Source organism: Drosophila ficusphila, unplaced genomic scaffold (genome assembly GCF_018152265.1).
Source record: "Drosophila ficusphila isolate 14025-0441.05 unplaced genomic scaffold, ASM1815226v1 contig_791, whole genome shotgun sequence".
NCBI classification, from domain to species: Eukaryota; Metazoa; Arthropoda; class Insecta; order Diptera; family Drosophilidae; genus Drosophila; species Drosophila ficusphila.
The window spans coordinates 7520545-7536558 of record NW_025064737.1 but is presented as its reverse complement, the minus strand read 5'-3'; the positions used below and the strand labels follow the sequence as shown (position 1 = coordinate 7536558).

The 16014-nt window shown below is 41.2% G+C and overlaps 1 protein-coding gene across 5 annotated transcripts in view; it reads right to left on the bottom strand.

Moving 5' to 3' along the window:
* LOC108088035 (sodium-coupled monocarboxylate transporter 2) overlaps positions 1–16014 on the bottom strand; it is a 38209-nt gene that overhangs the window by 8047 nt on the left and 14148 nt on the right. For 2 of the 5 annotated variants that reach the window (XM_017185665.2, XM_017185666.2), the window contains exons 3-4: positions 2510–2760; positions 2198–2345 (exon numbers count right to left, since the gene is read on the bottom strand). In XM_017185665.2, the coding sequence (XP_017041154.1) occupies positions 2198–2345; positions 2510–2720 (359 nt within the window). In that variant the 5' untranslated portion in view covers positions 2721–2760. Of the gene's footprint in view, positions 1–2197; positions 2346–2509; positions 2761–13460; positions 13556–16014 lie in introns of those variants that run through there. The other 3 variants (XM_017185667.2, XM_043209044.1, XM_017185669.2) reach the window with 2 other exon arrangements.

The window sequence follows — 16014 nt, the reverse complement described above, 5'->3', positions numbered from 1 at the left end:
GGTTTTTTGTTTCGCAAGTTTTTTGGGGGCAGGGATCCTGGCGCTTGGTGCTTGATGCCTGATGCCAGTGACAGGCTACAACACGCGCTATTTATAAACATTATGGCACAAACGAATTGTCATACAATTTGTCAACAGCCTCAGACCGAGTGGCTTCTTTGTTGTTGCTTCCTTTTTCTTTGTGCCATTCACTGGTTTTTTTTTTGGCTTTATACAAGGTAATAGTGGGAGTATAAGGAATGCTGTCTTTCAAGGCTTTTATACAAGAGGAGTAAAAGCTTTTTTTTGGTTAAGTCACTTTAATATGTATTAATCAACTCAACAGTACTGAACTTCCAATAAGGCCACATATATTATCAAATTGTTTGAATATAAACTATTTTGATTATTTTATCAAAATGAATGGGTATCTTCAGGCCTAGTTACTTGACTACATCGCCATTCATGTTTGGCATTCTGCTCTTGTTGCCAACGTCAAGGCTTTGTCTTTTCCTCATTTTTTCCCCCTGAAACTTGCTTTATTTGGCCTGGTTGGATGTGTTTGGCCAAGTGGCTTTTGCCAATTTGTAGCATATTCACTTATCGGCCTTTGTGTGTATGTGCCCTAGACCCCATTTCCATTCCATTTCCATTTGCCTTTGCCAGTCCAGAGGCTCAGCCTATTTTGATGAAGTTGTATGCATAAACATGTCGCGGGGCGCCAGTTGCGATGACAAGCGACAATGAGGCATCCAAATGTTGTGCGCCCAACTTTTTGGGGCAACATTTGGCCATGTTGCGCCTCCTCCACAACCCTTTTTGGATCTCTTGTTTTTCCTCTTGCCTGCTTTCTTTATTTCTTCGCCCGGGGCAAAGCCAATTGACTAAGATTGATGAAGTAGCTTGACTCGTTGGCTCTTCAATTAGTTTGAGTGTTGCGTCCGAGCCGAGTAAAATGTACATTTATAAAATGGTATTTTTTGAGAGCTAACTTTATCAGTCGTTGGGGTGGTCATTAATTTTACTGCGTTTTAAAAGGCATAAAACAATTTATTGAATTGCATAATAAGTGATTTCACAAGTCATTAATTCAATTTATTTTTAAATAGCCTACTCAAGCGTTTTCTATTTCCTATGAAGGAAATTTATGCAAACCGATCCTGGGATTAGGGAAATTCATGAAACTAGAAACTAGCTAAGTATGTACATTAGTCATTCATCGATTTTGTAATTAATTTCTCTCGAAACGCCCTCTGGTTCTTCTTGTATTTCAGTTTGTTTATGCTAATTTACAAATTACCTCCAGTTGCTGAAACATAAACATTTAAATAATTTGTCAATTCTGCACAGCTTTCACTTTACTTAGTTTGCCAACGTCCAGTTGCTCCTTCATTCAAAAACCCCCCGAAAATGTTGTCGATGTGCGGCACATGCCAATTAAATTTCAATCAAATTATGCTCTGCCCACGATGGCCACACCCCCCGGCGCTGTTTGGCTTGTCAGTTTTTGCAATTAATTGAATTCTGTTGTCGAAACTGCAAAACATTTGATAACAAATTTGTTAACTAATTTCGAACTTAAAAAACAATTAGGCCCACGAGGCGACAACTTGCGACAGATGGAAATGGAAGTGGAGGAGGAAAAATTGGCAGTAGGAGAAGGAGAAGGGCACAGACACGCTGACGACAACTCGAATGCGATAGCATCCAAAGGACCAAGTCCGAAACTGAGTCTTGAAAGTCCAAGTTGCTATCCTCGGCAGGGCAAGGACAAATCTATAGATTATTTGCTCTGCCGGCTCGGCTTTTGTTTGGCCATTTGTTAGTGTCTCGTTGTTGTTGTCACTTTTTGTTCGTTTTTTGTGTAAAATGTAATTCAAATTTATTTAGCAACGCAGCAACTTTCGCCAGGAGCAGCGAACAGGAGCCGAACCTGAGCTGAGCCCTTGGCGCTTCTCTGTTTCTCTGTTTAGTTTCATTTGGCCCCCTTAATGAAGAATAAAATTGTGTGCGCTTCGGCGATAAGAGAGAGGCGACACAAACCCATGGACAACACCAGTCCATCAGTCGCTGCGACGCATTTGGCGAAATTAAAATGAATGTTTAAATAACAATTTTCCTGTTGCCGCTTCGCTTCGCTTCTTACTAATTAAACGATGCGGCGCTCAGGGGGACGACTTTCTGCTTTTGCGTGGACTGCGTGGGAATTTCGACTCACCTCAGATCGATGTACTGATAGACGGAGGTGATGCCCAGATTAAAGTAGACGGGCACGAACATAAAGCAAACGATGGGATAGGCACTCATCATGCCGTAGATTATCTCCCACATGGCCGATCCGCGGTAGTACAATTCACTGGGATAGCCTATAAAATAGTATTATGAGATTTATTATATGGCAATGGCAAGCAGTGAAATCCTAACAAAATGAGAAATTTACAAGTTACAGAATAGTATTTTTAGCTTTATTGATTTGGAAATTGAACTCAAACAAACTTCTAGTAACGATCCAAAATGTATTCAAACTCACCTAAAACCGATCTCACGCCTAGAGTTCCACGAGCTATAGAAATCATCACCGCTACGATCGAAACTCCTCCGGTGGCAAAAACATATTCGGCTTTGCTGCGCTCTTTCTTTTTGCCAAAAATGCGTGTCCATAGCGGTCCCAAAACGGTTAGGGCTATAAACAGGGCAAACATCAGATAATCCCAGCCCAGAGTGCTCAAGTCCTTGGCCATGTTGCTGCTGTTGCTGCTGTTGCTGCTGCTGCTGGTTCTGCTGGAAATGAATGAAAAAATACAAGAAATGAAAATCAAAATTCAAGTTGGTCACCGGCAAAAAACAAACACAATCTTTTCAACTTTGGGGGGCTTTTAGGTGAGATGTGAGCTGGATAAAACGTTTTCCAGCACAGTTGAGCATGTGCATGTTAGTCACGCCCGGTGGACATAATGCCAACTGAGAGCTCCGTGGCTCGGCGGCCCCCGTTGTCGAGCAGGAAACTTGACAACATTGTTGCATATCCGCAGGCGAGTGGGGGTGGGTGGGTCGTGGTTGCCTGCATCCATCATAACACTGGCGTTCACCTACCCCAACACCCAACCCCGCCCTTAGTGAGCTCCTTCAGATAGGACCAGGCCAAATGAGCGGCAAAAAGCGGCCACTATACAAAACTTGCAGCGGGCAAAAAGTCACACAGAGAGAAAATATGTTTGAATACAAAAAAAAATATCTAAATTAGTTAAACTGCGTGAAAAAATCTTAATCTCTTAACAATAAATAGCACAATCTTTGGAAAGAAAATTTTAATATTTAAAAAAATTCAACATTAAATAGAGGGTTTATACTCTTTAAAAACCAAAAATGATTTTATTATTTATAAGTGGTTTTTGCTATTTAAAATGTGGAAACGAATTTTGTTACCCATGCCATGTTTTTCTTAGTGCATGTCAGCGAAATGTGGCTCGTTGTTTGAATTTATGAACTTCGCCCAACTTGCTGACATCTGTATGCACGTCCCGCCTTAAGGACATTTCACTGTACTTCAGTTTCTTTTGGTGTGCGAGTGGGGGAAAATCAGAAGGAGGGTGAGTGCAGCTTAAGTGCGACTTTGGCGGTGACTTTGTGTTTTTATGACTAAGCCAAGCTGTTGAGCTGCCCTGTGACTCGGAGGCGAGGCGACCAAAGAAAAGTTATAAGGATTTTCTCCTTCACCTGAACGCTGTCGTAAAGCAGATTTCTTGTTTTAAGTGTATGTTCCAAATTTGTGTTACAACATCAAAAGGGTCAGAGGTCCACAGAAAGTTGCAAAGGGGAAGAATAATGGGAACTAATGTTTCATTAGTTTTTATGTTTAAGCTTTTACTTCTTTATGTTCAAATGGCAGACTTTCTGCTGGCTTTTGTGAACGTGAATTTGCATTTTGTTAGAACATGTTTTACCCTTTACGTTTGTTTTTTTGACTTGTTTCTTCCAAAAAATGTTTTGGGATTACAAAAAACAATTGTATAAAATGAATTGCCAGTTTGATTGACAGTATTAAAATATTATTGTTTGATGTTAAACATTCTGGTTTTCTGAGAAACTGTGTTAATGTCTTAGCTTAAACTTGCAAGTCACAAACAATTTAACACCCCTCAAAATTCCCACATGATTCACATGATTAAAAATAATTGATCATTTGGGCGGAGATGACTATTGCCGGTGGATGTCCCGCATCACCCATACGCCCCGTTGGCAGGGGTCGTTAACTGGTCAACTGTTTTTGAGCAGAACTGCCCAGTCATTCGGTCATTCGTTTTTTGGCTAGCCAACTAATTGACAACATTTAACATGCAGTTTCGCCTTCCTGGCGCTCCCCGCCATTTGCCATCGCTTTGGCTTTTATCTGACATGCTGTCTCGCTTTTGTTTTGCCTGGCCCTGTCAAAACTATTAGTCATGTTGTTTTTACTCGGGCTTAGCTTTGTTTAAAGCACAGCTGACGTGTCACTCGCCTGACAGCCGCAGCAGTAGCAGTAGAAGTAGCAGCAGCAGCAGCAGCAGGATCCCGGCCAGCTTTCTCATCTTTGTCCTTTCGCTTTTTCGGCCAAGTGATAAGCCGGGACACAAAGGACAGGAGCCGGGAGTCAAAGCGGACAGTTCCAAGGGTCTGTGGCATTGTGCGTGCCAGCTTGTGTGCAAAGCGTTATTTTCTGCTTGCTGAGCTTAGGCAAATTATCCGTGATTCACACGAGACTGCCACCTGCACTCCACTTGAGAACCCGGAAGTGCATAAAAAAAAATATCTGTTCATCTCGGAAGGCATTTATAAAATTCTTTAATGTTCAAAGTAAGTTAAGGAATTACTACAAATAAAGTACTTTATATTGTATTCTGTTTAATTTAGAAATTTAAGATAGGACTTGTAAAGCTCTTTAATGTTGCGTAAACAAAAATGTTTACTATTATAAAGCAGAAATAGGAACATTAATTTAAAATAATTAAATTGATTTAATTTCTGGAATTTCTTTTCCAAGTGTATCTGCTCCTTTGTTTGATATGCGAGCAAAACGAATGTGGCCACAAAATGTCCAATAGACAGCGACGACAATTTGCGAACATTTGCATCAAATATGTATGTAAAATCCTTTCCGAAAAAAGGGACCACAGAAGGTGGTTCGGGGAGGGAATGGGGGAGACTAAGCTACACGTATGCATAAGTTAGTAGGGCGTGGCCGCCGCCCCTTCCGGATCAAGCCGGCACTTGGAACTTTTGCCCGGCGCACATAATAAAAGTGGCAGCCAAGATGGGCGCAGGATTTCGGTGGCAGGATGCTGCCGCCATATTCTGCCACTTGCAGTTAATATTCATGCAGTTTTTTGAAAAATTATACAAAAGTTGGCGACATGTGTGTGGGCGTAGTGTGTCTGTCTCAGTATGTGTTTGTGTGTGTGCTTAAAGGAGTCTTCGATGCCAAGGACCATAAATTATAAAGCAGCTTGAAGGCGCGACAAAAGCAACAACGACTTGCTGACATGTCCTGAGTCCCGGCAAGGAGAGGCACGTGTGTTGGTGTTGCCTGCCACTGACAGCCACAATGGAAAGTTATTAAAAATAAAAAGCCGGCAAAACTGAAGCCCGCGTAAGCGCTTGACTTAACTTCCTGCACGCTCTTCTCCATCTCTCTCTCTCTCTTTCTCGGTGGAGAAATTTATGACACTCATGAAATATTCAGCATATTCCGTCCTGATGGCCAGAGCCGAAAATCTGCTACGATAATGCGCCAAGATCGTCAGACAATGAAACGCATATCAAAAACACATTTGCCATGGAGATGGGGGGAAAAATGCAAAAATTGCATTCGCGCCAGGATGGCAAATAAAATAAAGGCCGGAGCTGAACTTAATTTGCCATTTAATGGCCTGCAGTGGCCCGCCAGCTGACAAATTGAAAATGTAATTTAGCCAAAGTGCAGCCCCGACATTGGCCGCCGGCCAACAGAATGGTGGGTGGCTGGTCGAGAGTTGTTGAAAGCCGTTTTTCCGCCCTTTGCTGACGCAGAACGTATGTATGAAAAACGAAAGTTTTTCGCTACCTTGCTTGACCTGGCTTCAAGGAGTGGTCTTTCACGAAGGCTGATTATCGTGTTGATGGGCAGCAGCGGCAGCAGCAGCAGAAATGGCAGTGGCAGGGCTAATTATGGAAAATGCCGTGGAAATTACAGTACATTGTTGCATATATGCGCACGATGCCACTCAATTTATGCACCACTTCAGATGAGTTTGTGCGTGGGGTGCCACAAAGTTGCATGCATTTCATGGCAGTGCTCGAAAGTTTCCTCAGTTCGCTGCATTTGCTAATTAATGCACCGGCAAAGTCAGTTCCCCCAACTTCGGAGAGCTGGGGGTGTGCCAATCAAACTTTCATTTGACAGATTTCCCGGGCTGGGGATGCAACTTTCGCGGGATTTCAAAGTGCAAAGTGTTGTCCCAATTTCGGCAATCTTTAGAGCTCTTAACTGCCACCTCTCCTCGGCCATATGTTCTTGCCAATTGGCTTTTCCGGGCCAAGCTGGTCGACTGTCTTTGTTCATTTACATTGCTTTTCTTCTCATTGATGCACTCAAAAAAAAGTACCATAAATGTTTCTATTTGATGACCAGAGTACCAGAGTATGTAAACATTCTTCGTTTTAATAGTTCTTTTATTTAATAGGTAAGGCAACTATTTTTCTAAAACAGGGGGCAATGAAACAACATATTTCTTGAGACTTCAAGTTCTCGATTCCCGATATTTTGATAAGTGCATTACGAGGGAATTGCAGTTAAGTCAAGTGACTGCAAGTTACTTTTTGTTTTTCGTTCTACGTTTTGGTTTTTTGTTTTCCGTTGTTTTTGCACTGGAAAACTTTGGACGGTTCATCTTCTTCATTTTTGCTGCGCGGCTGCTAAAAGTTGTTAAATACAAAAGTTTGCCACTTAATACCAGTTCGAGTAATGAAATACGAGTCAAGCTGTAAGCAGCGATCCCAGTTCCCCGTAACAATCCTTCCAGCAAATTGAAGTTGAAGCATGCGGTTGGCAAACTTCTTCCTGCCATTTGCCAACATGCAACTGTTCCCGACTGCTTTTTCGTCCAATCCTGGCCACCTAGCTTTCCTAGCCTTCCGTCCCCACAAAGACCCACCCGAACTTTCGACCATCTCCCCGTCCCCCAGGGGGCCAAAAACCAACTCGATTGCATTTGGCAATTGTTTGTTTAGCTTTAACCGCTCGACGCTTTACACATGTTCTCGTCCCTCGGGGCCGGCGACCCAAGAATTTTGTGCAAAAGTTTAGTTTGATTTCTTTTCGACCACCACGTTCGCCTTGGCCAGGCTTAATGAGAAAAGTCATTGGGGGCGTGGCTGCCACGCCCATGTGCGGTCAGCCACCCCCCGCCGCCCTCTTTCAACCTTTTCCGCTTGCACATTGGCCAGGTCAAAGTCATTTATCAAAGGATGCCCGAAAAATAAATACTCGACTTAAGTTGCCTCTTATTTATCGTTCGCTGACTGTTTGTTGCCAACAGAAATAATGTCAATTTTTCAACTAGCCCTGGGTGGGGTTAAACTTTCAATTGCGATCATTTATAACGAGTGGCGCTTGACCGGCGAAGGAATCAAATTCGCCTTTTCCACTCGCCCTCGGAAAACATAATTTTCCGCGGACATTTTTATAATTTATTTTCAGCGTGACTTTGGCAAAACGTCGCAGACTTAGCAAAAGTGAAAAGAAAAAAAAGAGAGAAATCAAGTAAAGAACGAAAAGAAGTTACTCGCACTTTGTAAATTTCGCGAAAGTTTCAACAAAAGTGACAATTGCAACTTGTTGTTGCCCGTCATTGTGGCCCTGTCGCATTTCAGACGTGAAGTAAAGCAAAACTTTCCGCGTTACAAGTTGTCCTGTCAAACAATTAGGCAGGCTTCTTTTCCAGTACACAGAGGGGAAAAAACGCAGGAATATTGGCTACAAATCGCTAACAAAACTTTTAGACTTTCTCATGTCACATTTTGAAAAACGAAATGATTCCAAGCACGTCCTCTTAACTTACTTGTAACCAAAAGTGTCATCTTAACAAAGACAATTTTACGAAATTTTCCTGCTCAAATGCTTAACTTAAAGATTAAGAAATCGTTATTGTCAAGGGAAAATTAAAGGAAAATAGTTCATTAACTGAGACTTGGTTAGCTAATCCTCTGCTTTCCTTGCTCCTAAGTGGACTGAATATTTCCACAAAAATATCCAATTATGTGGTGACTATTTCTTTTCGTGCAGCTGCTTTAGAAACCTTGGCCGCAGCTTAAGCAATTTGCTGGTCCCTCAAAAGTATGCTACAAAAAGCGCGAAGTGGAGAAAGGGGAGAAAGGAGCGCATTATAGCGCCGGTCGGGTGGTCGTCAGCCACTTGCCAGTCGCCACATGCTGTTAATTTGATCAACATCAGCCGGGAGCTGAAGCGGCGACTTCATCCCGGCAATTTAGTGGTCAACCCCCAGCGGCTGGGCATCTAGGACAGCCGGCTAATGCTCGGGGTTTTGCGTTGCAACTTGCAAGCGTGCACAACTAATTTCCCGTTGTCGCCACTTTCATGTCCAGCAGCCAGAGCACTCGACACCATCGAGTGCCACTGCCAGGAAAAGCTGTTTTTCCTCGCCCCTTTCTATTTACTATTTTCGTTGTATAGTTTTCCTTTTTTTTTTTTTTTTTTTGCAGTTTTCCCCACTCTCTTTTCGCCATTGGTGTGCCCTAACAAAGTTTTCATTACGCGTGCTGTGCGAAGTTCTGTTTCTGCCATCTCGATTCCCCTCTCGTTGCTGCCCCAGTGGCAACTTTCTCTGTGTCTCCGGTTTCACCTGCTGTGGGAGAAAACAATGGGCTGCGGTTTCTTTTCATTTTGGTCTCTCAGTTATTTTTTCTGTGCTCGCATTTTACAAATAATTGGGTTAGTTAGTCCCCGGGTGCAATGTCTGTTAGCCCTTTTTTGCACTCACCAACGCCTCCGACTCCTGGCCATTAGCTCATTGTGGTGGCCAGTGACCACCTGTGGCTGCTAAAAGTATCTATCTAACACGAAGGACGAAGGATTTCTCCACAACAATCTCATGCTGTGACAAAAGTGGTAAATCATAAAATATTCTCAAAAAGTTAATTGCTTACTTGTTAAATTGAGTAGAATGAAAAATCTATAGGTCTTTCAAACCTATTTATTAATAGTCTTTGCTTTTTGCAGAAATGTATTCACTTTTTACCACTTTGTATTCAGCTAACAGAAAGTATATTAAAAAGTGGGATTGGTTTTTTATATCCGTATCATTAATTTCTTACGAAAATAAACAAACGCATAAATAGTTTTTTTTGCGAATTGAGCTCAATTTTTTTGCTTGTTTAACACTTTGAATTATTCATAAATTATTTTATATTTGTTTATTTAATTTCTTGTTTGAATAGTTTTACACAAATTGATTTTATTATCTCTTTTATATGGCAATCACTGTTTTTTAATGTAAACCAATTAGTTTTAATTAGTTTTCTCTTTTGACCGTTTATGTAAAAGCATTTTCCGCTCTGCTGTAAGTACATTGCAACCAATTTTAATTTCCCCTAAGGCCATCCCTCAAAAAGTCGACTAGAAAACATGTTAACGTGTCCCTCAGCTGCGACCTGCCAATGTTAATGACCGACAGAGGGAATCCTTTTGGGCACATAAATTTGCATTCAAGTGGCTCCTGTCAGGGGCTAAACAAACAACAATTTGTCTTGTATTTCGTCCCGGGGTCGCAACAAAAACGAAAAGCCACTAATCATCGTTTAAAAAGCTGCCACTTGACATCCAGCCAGCACCTGTCCAGCTAATTGAACTAATGAAACGCTCTTGCCCCGTCCAGTTGCTCCTTCTTCACTTCTTCAAAGGACTCGCCCTGCGAGATTGTGGAAATTAAAAAGCTTGTTTGTTGGGTCCATTGTGTGCGCAAAGGCTGTTGACAATAAATTAGACTGGCTACACTTTTGTCACCATGGAAATGCCACAAATGGATATTTATGGCTGCACCGCCTCCCGTTCGCTATCTCCATCTGGCTGGCAAACTATTTCTACCTTCCAAAACTGGGAGTGGGTGAGCCGCCACATCCCCTTTATTGGCCACGTGCTGGTGATTTGGTCAAGTGACCGGCTATCATTGGGCCGACTCTTTATGTCCGGTTGGGGACATAATGTCGTTGCCCAGCCTGGTTAATTAAGTATTTATGTAATGAGTGTGCATATGGCAATATTTTAATTATTTATTGATGTTTGCACGAACACCCTTAAATATGTCCTTCAATTGCCGACTGATTGTGTGTCGAATCGATTGAAAAGTTCACAACTTTAAAGTTTGCCCTGGGCTTTAATGTGAGAATTAAAATTAAAAAAATAAATAAATGTAATTTCACCATTTTTATTTAATTAAAATAGATTCGGAAGGTTATATATATATAAGATTATTACGGAAAAAACTTTCTCTCTTTAATTCTCGATGTTGGTTAATTTTTGTTTAATGCTTATATTTATTAGCTTTTACCCTCGTTTGCATACTCATTAAGTATCCACCTCTTTGCAAATGTTTAGAACACAAAAACTAATTTCTTGTGAAATTTATGTGCAATTGCTTGCCATAACAATGGCGTGTCTAAAACCAGCCTGAATTTTGTGTTTGGCCAATTAAGTGGGGAAAACTAAAATATGCTTGGGCCTCGCCTGTTTCCATTTTGGATTTTCAATTAACTCTGATAAACCTGGCTTGTAGCAGCTCGATCTTTGATGGCCAATGTTAGTTATTAAAACTTAAATTCACTTAGGCGGAGCATAAAAATTATCCATGGCTCTTCCGGCTGGCCATGGCATCCATACTGAAAAGGAGGTGCACTCGAGGGAGGCAGGATGTGCAAGGACCCCACCCAAAAGAACAATGTTGCCGGAAGGTTGGGGATAGGATTCGGTCGATGGTGGGTGACCCTGTCATAGCTGCACAAAATTGTTTAGCTGGCAGCGTCAACTTTATGCTGGCAACAATGTAATTTATTTAATTCCCCCACTCAGCTCCCTTACTGCCACTAATTTTTTCACGCTGCACAGCAATTTAAACTGGCAACAGTTGCTAAGTCACACCCCCTTCTTCAGTGTCCTGGTTTGTGGATCCTGGCTCCTGGCTCCTGCGTTTGTGTTGATTTCATTTGAATTTATGCTAAATTGTCAGTTTCACAGTGCGTGTTATCCTGGCGGATTGGCTGTTGTCCTCGCTGTTTTTGTTGGCGAGAAGTAAACTCGATTCGCTTCGCTTCGCTGAGAATTATAATTTCAAATGATTGTGCGTACAATCAGTTGTAATTAGCATATTTAATTATATCGCGCATAAATATTCATGAGTCACAAATTGCAGCTAACGGAGGGGCCAAATGTTTGACGAGCTCGAAGCACAATTAAGGGGGACACAGCAAGCCAAAGTTGGCAGTGGCGCATTGATTGATCTATGGATCGCTTGATTGATTGATGGCCGGCCACTCCGACCGGGCAGAGTTGCATCAACGGAGCACGAGCTATTCAAAGCAAACACAAATAAAACGTACAAGGGCAAACAATTGAGCAAACACTATCAATATGCAATTAACGTCATGTAAACGATATTTACAGATAAATACGACTCGTTCCGCTCCTCTGCCCGCTCTTTTCTGCCCACATTTTATCGGCTTAATTGACAGGAAAATATTCCAGTTGGGTGGCGGGATCTGGGGGCAATTAGTTATTGTCTGCACTTCGTGCGAATGCCACTTTTCGTATCGGGTGACACTTTAAATCGATAATGCATTATTACCTAGACAGCCATTACTCATACGCCATGTCTGACGAGCGGACAACGATTATCCGTTGTATGCTGTATGTGTTTCGGTTTCGGTTCGGGGGTGGCTCCTCCATTCATAATTAAAGGCAATTAGTTGGCCTGGTTGCAACAGTTTGCGCCACTCACATACCACATGCTGCAATTGGCAATTTGGCAAATTGTTTTGGACAGACAGTCTCGAACTGTTACACAAAAACCGAAATTGAATAGCCAGTCGAAAAAGCAGGCTACGCAAAATTATCCAGCATTAACGGATCCCGATCCCTACTTTCCTGTTCGCTGCCTCTTGAACACGAGTTAATTTACATTTGGCCAGACCGAGCTCCGCATAATCGTTAGATTATGCTGTTGCATCAACGGGACAACAGCTCCGACAGCAACAATAACAATCACTTAATAACTTGGCCCAAAGTGTAACAGCAATTACATGGCCAGCTGGAGGATGAAGAGGAGTCGCAGGCGAAGTGGGAAGAATGATGAAAAAGACAAAGTAAACTCGCCCGGCAGCAGCTTGTCCAGCAAGAATGTCGCAAAAATTTCACTGCTCTTGATTGACAGCAACAGCTAAAACAACTACAACGTTTTGTTATCTTGTCTTTGTGTGGGGGTACACTAAGAAAATGTACGTTATTAATTAATGTACAAAATTTCAAGAAACTAATCATTAAGCAGAAAAAGTTTTCCTGCACCTATTTGAAGATCTATGAAATAGAATCGTGTTGGGAAATAAATTAATTTTCTACACAACATCTTAAGTTCTTTTAAAGTTAGGATCTTTATAACAAATTTTTAATGCTTTTTTTTCTAATTCCTAATTATTACGGCTTTCAAATTTGTTCAATATTGTTTCTTTTTAAGGACTATTTTTTCTCACTGCTCTTGATCTTAAGTCGACCTCCCTTAAGTCGACTCCTGTGGCCACCACATCATTTATTAGGCAACCCGTGTTGCCACTCTGCGCGGTGCGTGGAGGAACATCTTGTGTGTGCGGCTCTTCAAATGCTGTCCTTTGTCATAACTAAGGCAGCTTACTTAGCCTGCTTACTCCTGCAGGGTCCTTAAGCCGGCAACTGGCCGCATACGTAACGAACTCAAATGAAGTTGCTTGAAAGTGAATCAATTTGCATAGAGTTTATGCTTTTGCCACTGCTAGTCTAGTTGTTGAGAACTCATTAGGAACATTGTCTGGAAACTTCGGAGTGTTCTTGGCAAGGCCAACGGCACAGATTGAGTCGAGAAGCTTCCGCAAAGTAGCAACACTTCCACTGAAACGAAGGTCTCTAGCCCGGTTAAACATATGTGGCTTACACAGCAAACGGCACTTTTGAAGGGTTATTAAATTCCCCAGCGCTAAGCATCGAGCTATAATTCCCCGGTCACAGCTGAAACACAACTGATTAAAAAGTAACTGGCTAGGCATAGGGATCAGCCAAAAATAAAATTTAAAAATAACATTTCGTTCTAGAAGTTTTCTTCACACACAAAAGAAACCGAAAACCGAAACCTTTTATAGGTCAACGGCAAAGCGACTGACAGCTGTTCAAACGATCCGCTGTGAATTTTATTTCACATTATTTTACTCACGTGAAAGTGAAAAATAAACGGTTGACTAGCGAGGAAAACGCAACTTTTTTTTTAAAGTTGAGCACTGTAAAAAAGAACTGAATGTCCGACCTTGCCTAAGATCGTTCAAGGAATGCATACAGCTTCTGGGCCTGTGCCCTTATTTATAAGACTGGGATCCGAATTCAAAAGATAAATGCCAAAGCAAACACAAGGCTGCCGACTGTTTCGCCAGGTGTTTTTTTCCGCAGAACGTGCTTGTTTTACTGGAGTATCGAGTTAAACGGAATCGGGCTAGACACAAATGTTTGCCAGACAATAAAATCATATAATGAGCTAACGTCAGGAGGGATGATAGGCCGACAGCCTTGCTCGGTGGGTGGGAAGTTGCCTCGACCTAGAGCACTTAATCGGAAGTCTTTTTCCCAGACAGACGACGACGACTACGCATCGCATCGCACAATTTTATCTAAATGAGCCCATAACTCAGCCGTGTTTGAGGGATGTAGTGCCTACGTCGTTCTAACCAACTAATTACTAGTTTTAAGTGGAATTAGTGCGGCGCACGGCAAGCAGAGGTTTGTGCACCGACTGCAGTCATGATTAACTTTGTTCGGATGTGATATATATGCCTATATTTCAGATCAACGGCAGCTTGTTCAGTTCGGTTACGGCGTTGTAAAGTATAATTTATGACTACCACTTGGTTATTTAATGAGGCATAATTTTCGTTTGCCACAAAAAAAAAAAAAAAACCAAACAAACTTTGAGAGCCACAAAATTTCAAGTTCATATTTTTCTCCTTAGCCGACTGGCTTTGGTTTTAGCTTTAGCTTTAGCTTTGGCTCGGCATCGGCATCAGGTTGTGCCATCTGCTTCATAAATTTTCATTTGGCTGAAATCATAAAGTGAAAAAGGTGGAGAGGCCGCCGCTTAAGTATCCTAAGCCCGGCATTGTGGGTTGAATTTGGTGTAGCAGATTTAATTTATGTTTCATTTTTCACACCAAGGGCAGGTCGCCTGGCAATCGCCAAAGGTGCTCCTGACGCCCTTTCAACAAGTACATGTCCATATACATATATATGCCTTTTGTGTATATGTGTGCGTGTGTTTTTCCAAATGTTGGTGGCTTTGAGTGGGGGTTTATGTGCCTATAAATATGCAAAATTTATGCGGATGCTGTTGCAGGTTCCCCGGCTTAGCCACACAAAACAAAAATTCAAAGGAAACAGGACAAAAAAGTTCGCTCTCTTAATATGGCTAACTAATTGAAATTTACGCTGAGCCAAACGGTTTTTGTGTTTCTAATTTATGTAGGAAGCTGCGAGAGCTCAAATCTTAAAAGTTCTATTGACTTTTGAGAGTACATTAACGATCAAAAATTTGTAACAGAAGAGTTTCGAAACTACTACTTTTTGGACTACTTTTCATACAAAATAAATGCCATGACAGTGAACGTTAACGATTTTTAAATCGTAATAACTTTGAAAATTTGCTGAACTAATTTACAATTTATCTTTAGCAAATACAGTATTCAATTAAGTCGGAAATCGGTTATAGAAAACAAAATTATTTAATGAACGCAATTTTGAGTAGCAATTATGTAATTATGTCCTGTTCTTTATTTGTGTTTCAGCTTTGTTTATATTTACTCGGAACATGCCAGTGTAAATATCAACTCATTTGATTGCGAACAGTATTTTACGAATGTTTCGGATTAAATATGAGTTAATTTAAACAACCTCAGTTGTATGTCCCAGTGATGAGAACGATGTTTGCTTTATACTTAAATATTCAACAGGGAAAACGTTATCAAAAATTCATAAGCTTGGCGAAAATATCGAATTCATTGCAGAATGATTTTTGTTGTCGTTGTTTTCGCTATACTTCAGTTTGTTTTCCACTTGTTTTTTTTTCGCCAATATTATTTGTTTTTTCGCTTTTGCTCTGCTGGTCAACAATTCATTGGCTGAGGGAAGGGAAAAGAGCTGAAATTTTCGCCGAACCACACAAATCAATTTGCAATTGCGCTCATTGTGAAAATGCGAATGAAAATGTTTTTATTACAATAGTTTTGATGTGGTTTTTTATTTATTTACCACAATAACGATAACGGCAAGAAGTAAAGCAACACATTGTTGTATTTTTAGTTCAATTTGTGCAGCTGTTGCATTTATTTTTTGCTCGAGTTGCGTTCAACCATCATTGAAATCGCTCTGAAATCGGCAATTGTTGTACCTGCTTTATGCGTCTGTGAATTTATGTTGCGCTAATTGCCGGAAAAAGGAGTTTTTGGTATGCAAACACGATGGACAATTTACATTTTCAAAACATATTGTAATCCTCAAAGCGTTTTATGCCAGATTAGATGCAGTATTTAGACGATTCAATTATGGCTAAGTTATTAATTAGACTGTCGCCCGCTTCGTGACTAATTTAATGCGAGCGCCTAACTAGGAGCGGCAACAAAAGTCAACAGCTTGAAGTATTTATCAAAGCCATTAAAAAATTAACACATGATTGTGCGCGGAGGAGACAACAGCGTTTTTTAACACCCCCAACTCGGCGAGGAAAT